The sequence below is a fragment of the Meleagris gallopavo genome, unplaced genomic scaffold (genome assembly GCF_000146605.3).
Source record: "Meleagris gallopavo isolate NT-WF06-2002-E0010 breed Aviagen turkey brand Nicholas breeding stock unplaced genomic scaffold, Turkey_5.1 ChrUn_random_7180001840831, whole genome shotgun sequence".
In the NCBI taxonomy this organism is placed as follows: Eukaryota; Metazoa; Chordata; class Aves; order Galliformes; family Phasianidae; genus Meleagris; species Meleagris gallopavo.
This window is the reverse complement of record NW_011110193.1, coordinates 7871-10564: the sequence shown is the minus strand read 5'-3', so window position 1 is coordinate 10564 and position 2694 is coordinate 7871. Positions and strand designations below refer to the sequence as shown.

The 2694-nt window shown below is 53.2% G+C and overlaps 1 protein-coding gene across 1 annotated transcript; it reads left to right on the top strand.

Annotated features, from left to right (window-relative positions):
* Positions 1-5: 5 nt before the first annotated feature.
* Positions 6-2490, top strand: LOC104909208 (leukocyte immunoglobulin-like receptor subfamily B member 5; the record flags this gene model as incomplete). The annotated part of the gene is made up of 3 exons (XM_010726585.3): positions 6-63; positions 145-456; positions 578-2490. Coding segments are annotated over 3 exons (522 nt in total), but the record flags the coding sequence as incomplete, so codon positions are not given.
* Between the last annotated feature and the right edge of the window lie 204 nt (positions 2491-2694).

Here is a 2694-nt window from a genome sequence, read left to right as displayed (position 1 = left end):
ACAGGGTGTTCCAGCCACCAGGGACATCGAAGAAGAGTGACCCCGTGGAGCTGCAGGTGACAGGTGAGGACATTGTGGCAAGCAGATGGCCCTGGTCTGTTCCTATAGCGCTGTGTTCCATCACTGTCTCCTCTCTGCACTCAGATCACAGTTATCCCCCACCTGGCATTTCCCTGATACCCAAAGAACGTGTGGAGTTGGGGACCAATGTCACCATCCAGTGCTGGAACCAGGAATACAGGGGCACCATCTTCCTGCACAAGGCTGGGCACTCAGCCCCTATCCAGCACCAGGTCCCTGATTTTGGGGGCATGGCCACCTTCACCATCTTTGGGGTGACCCCATCCGACTCTGGCACCTACAGGTGCTCCTACCGCATTGGGAGCTCCTACCTTCTATTGTCACCCCTTGGGGATAATGTGACACTGGAAGTGAATTCCGAACCTGCTCCCCCAGGTGGGTCTGAGCCCCCATTTCCGTGTCCCTGGTGCCTCTCGTTGCTGGCAGTGTCTCTGCATCCCATCCTCGTGGAGGTGATGGCCGGGGATGGGGACACGCACACTGCTGGGCCCCACAGGTGATGAGAGGAGGTCCCGTGGGAACCTGGTGGTGGCAGTGGTGAGGGGCTGCGCTGCCGCCCTCGTCTTTGGCCTGGGCCTCTACTTTGTCCTCGATGCCCGCAGCCTCTGGATACAAAGAGATGACAGCCCTGGTGGGGAAGACAGCTGAATCACTTTGACTCTCAATAGAACGCCTTTAGTTCCCCCCAAGTATTTTCTGCTTCCTCTCTGATAGCGTATATACCCTCCGATCTCCCTCCCATTCCTTTCAATCCCCATACCTCCCTCCAGCTGTGTCCTTCCTCATCTTCCATCCCGTATAGGTGGATAAATCCCCTTAACGTTACCCTGCCTTCGCTTCCATGCACTGTTGATCCCCCTCTTGCTCTCTGGTGCCCTCCATAACCCCCATCCCCCTCCCCTCCCAATTTTAATACAGATGCCCCTCCCCCAGGAGGGCTGAGTCCATTCAGTTCCCAGACAACATCTGAGTCAGGCAATCCCTAAACACAACCTACCCCCTTGCGGATCCCCCAAATCCCACTGTGAACTCCAAACCCTGTCCACGTGGACCCCAAGGGACTCCCAGTTTCATATGCCTTACTCTGTCTCTATGTGCATCCCCAAATCCAGCCCATGGAAAAACTAAAATCTACGTGGTGGGAATACCAGATAGAATCCTCCAGCCTTTCTTGTGCTCTTCCAGCCCTACACACACACAGACCCTACAGGCACCCCCAGAACTGAGAACAGAGCAGCCACGTAGAGCACAGCCAGCACAAAGTCCCAGGGAATCCCCAGACCTCCTGCACAGCCCCCAGATCCTATGGCCACCTCCAAGCCATAGTGGAACCCCCAAATGCCATGCATAGGACCCCCCATATCTGACCTATGGAGTCCTCCCGTCTAAGCCTCCCCCGCTCCCCTAGCCCCAAACGCCCCTCAGAACTCGTGGGCATCCTCAGACCATAATGAGACACTCCGAAACCATGCTTGGATCCACAAAATTAATCCCAAGCCCACCCTGCTTGTGACCCAGTCTTAGCCAACAGAATCCCAAACGTCCCAAATCTAACATCCCCAAATCCTCACCAGTGTGCCCCACATCACTCAAAAGCAACCCAAAACCCCAAATCATCGGTTCTAACCCCCAAATCCTTCTTTATCATCCTCAAATCCCTTCTCACTCACTGGTTCCCAAAAGCTTTCCCGAGTTTTAGCATTGGCTGCAGGGTGGTGAGCAGTCGCGCTGAGCGTCGCTTGTTTTGTAAATCTGTAAATATTATTACCTGTCATGGGTTTATGATTTCTGCTTATTGGCATTCCGCATCATAACTTCATGTGGAGGGTAAAAGAGCCAGTGCTCCAGTTGCATGGATCGTGGATCGTTCCACACACCTGGTTCTCCAAGGAGAAGAAGAACTGCACACCACGCACCCCAGAGGACTTCGTGTTGTTCTGTTGTCTGTTTTCCATTCAGAGGGAAAGATAAAACTGCTGGCAGTTCATGAGCTGCCCTCTCTTTTCCCTTCCTGCTCCTCCCAGCAACGTGTGTGCTCCCCAGCCATCTCGACTTCAGCATTAGAGTAAGAACTTTGGTTTTGGACACACTCTGATTCTAATAGATTTATTAGCTTCAATTTCAGCTACATTACATTACATTGTGCTACACCGAATTACTTTGCATTCTGACGTCTTTATTTAGTAAATTACCTTTTCTCCTCAGATGGTTGCTACCAGTTCGTTCCTAGGCCCATCTCCCTACCCACTCCCCATTTCCCCCTTTCCCCTTTCCCAGGGCATGGCTTCACGGGTCCCCCCACCACATCAGTGAAAGAATCAGACCGAACCGACCTGTGAACCATCCATATGACCATCATCGTGACTCCTCTCTTCCTTTTCTACCCTATTAAATTAGTTTTTATTGCAACCCGTGAGTTCTGCATTTTCTTGGTTAGTTCTCACCCAGTGCACCAAGAGGGCGGTCAGTGAGGGAAGGGCTGTGTGGTGCTGAGCTGCTGCCAGCACTGCAGTCCTTGTGCTGCCCAACGTGGGGCCCGAAGGGCGCAGATCCCAGTGCACCACTGAAGCCACGTGTGCTGTGTTTGGCGTCCCATGGGGGACAGCAGACGAG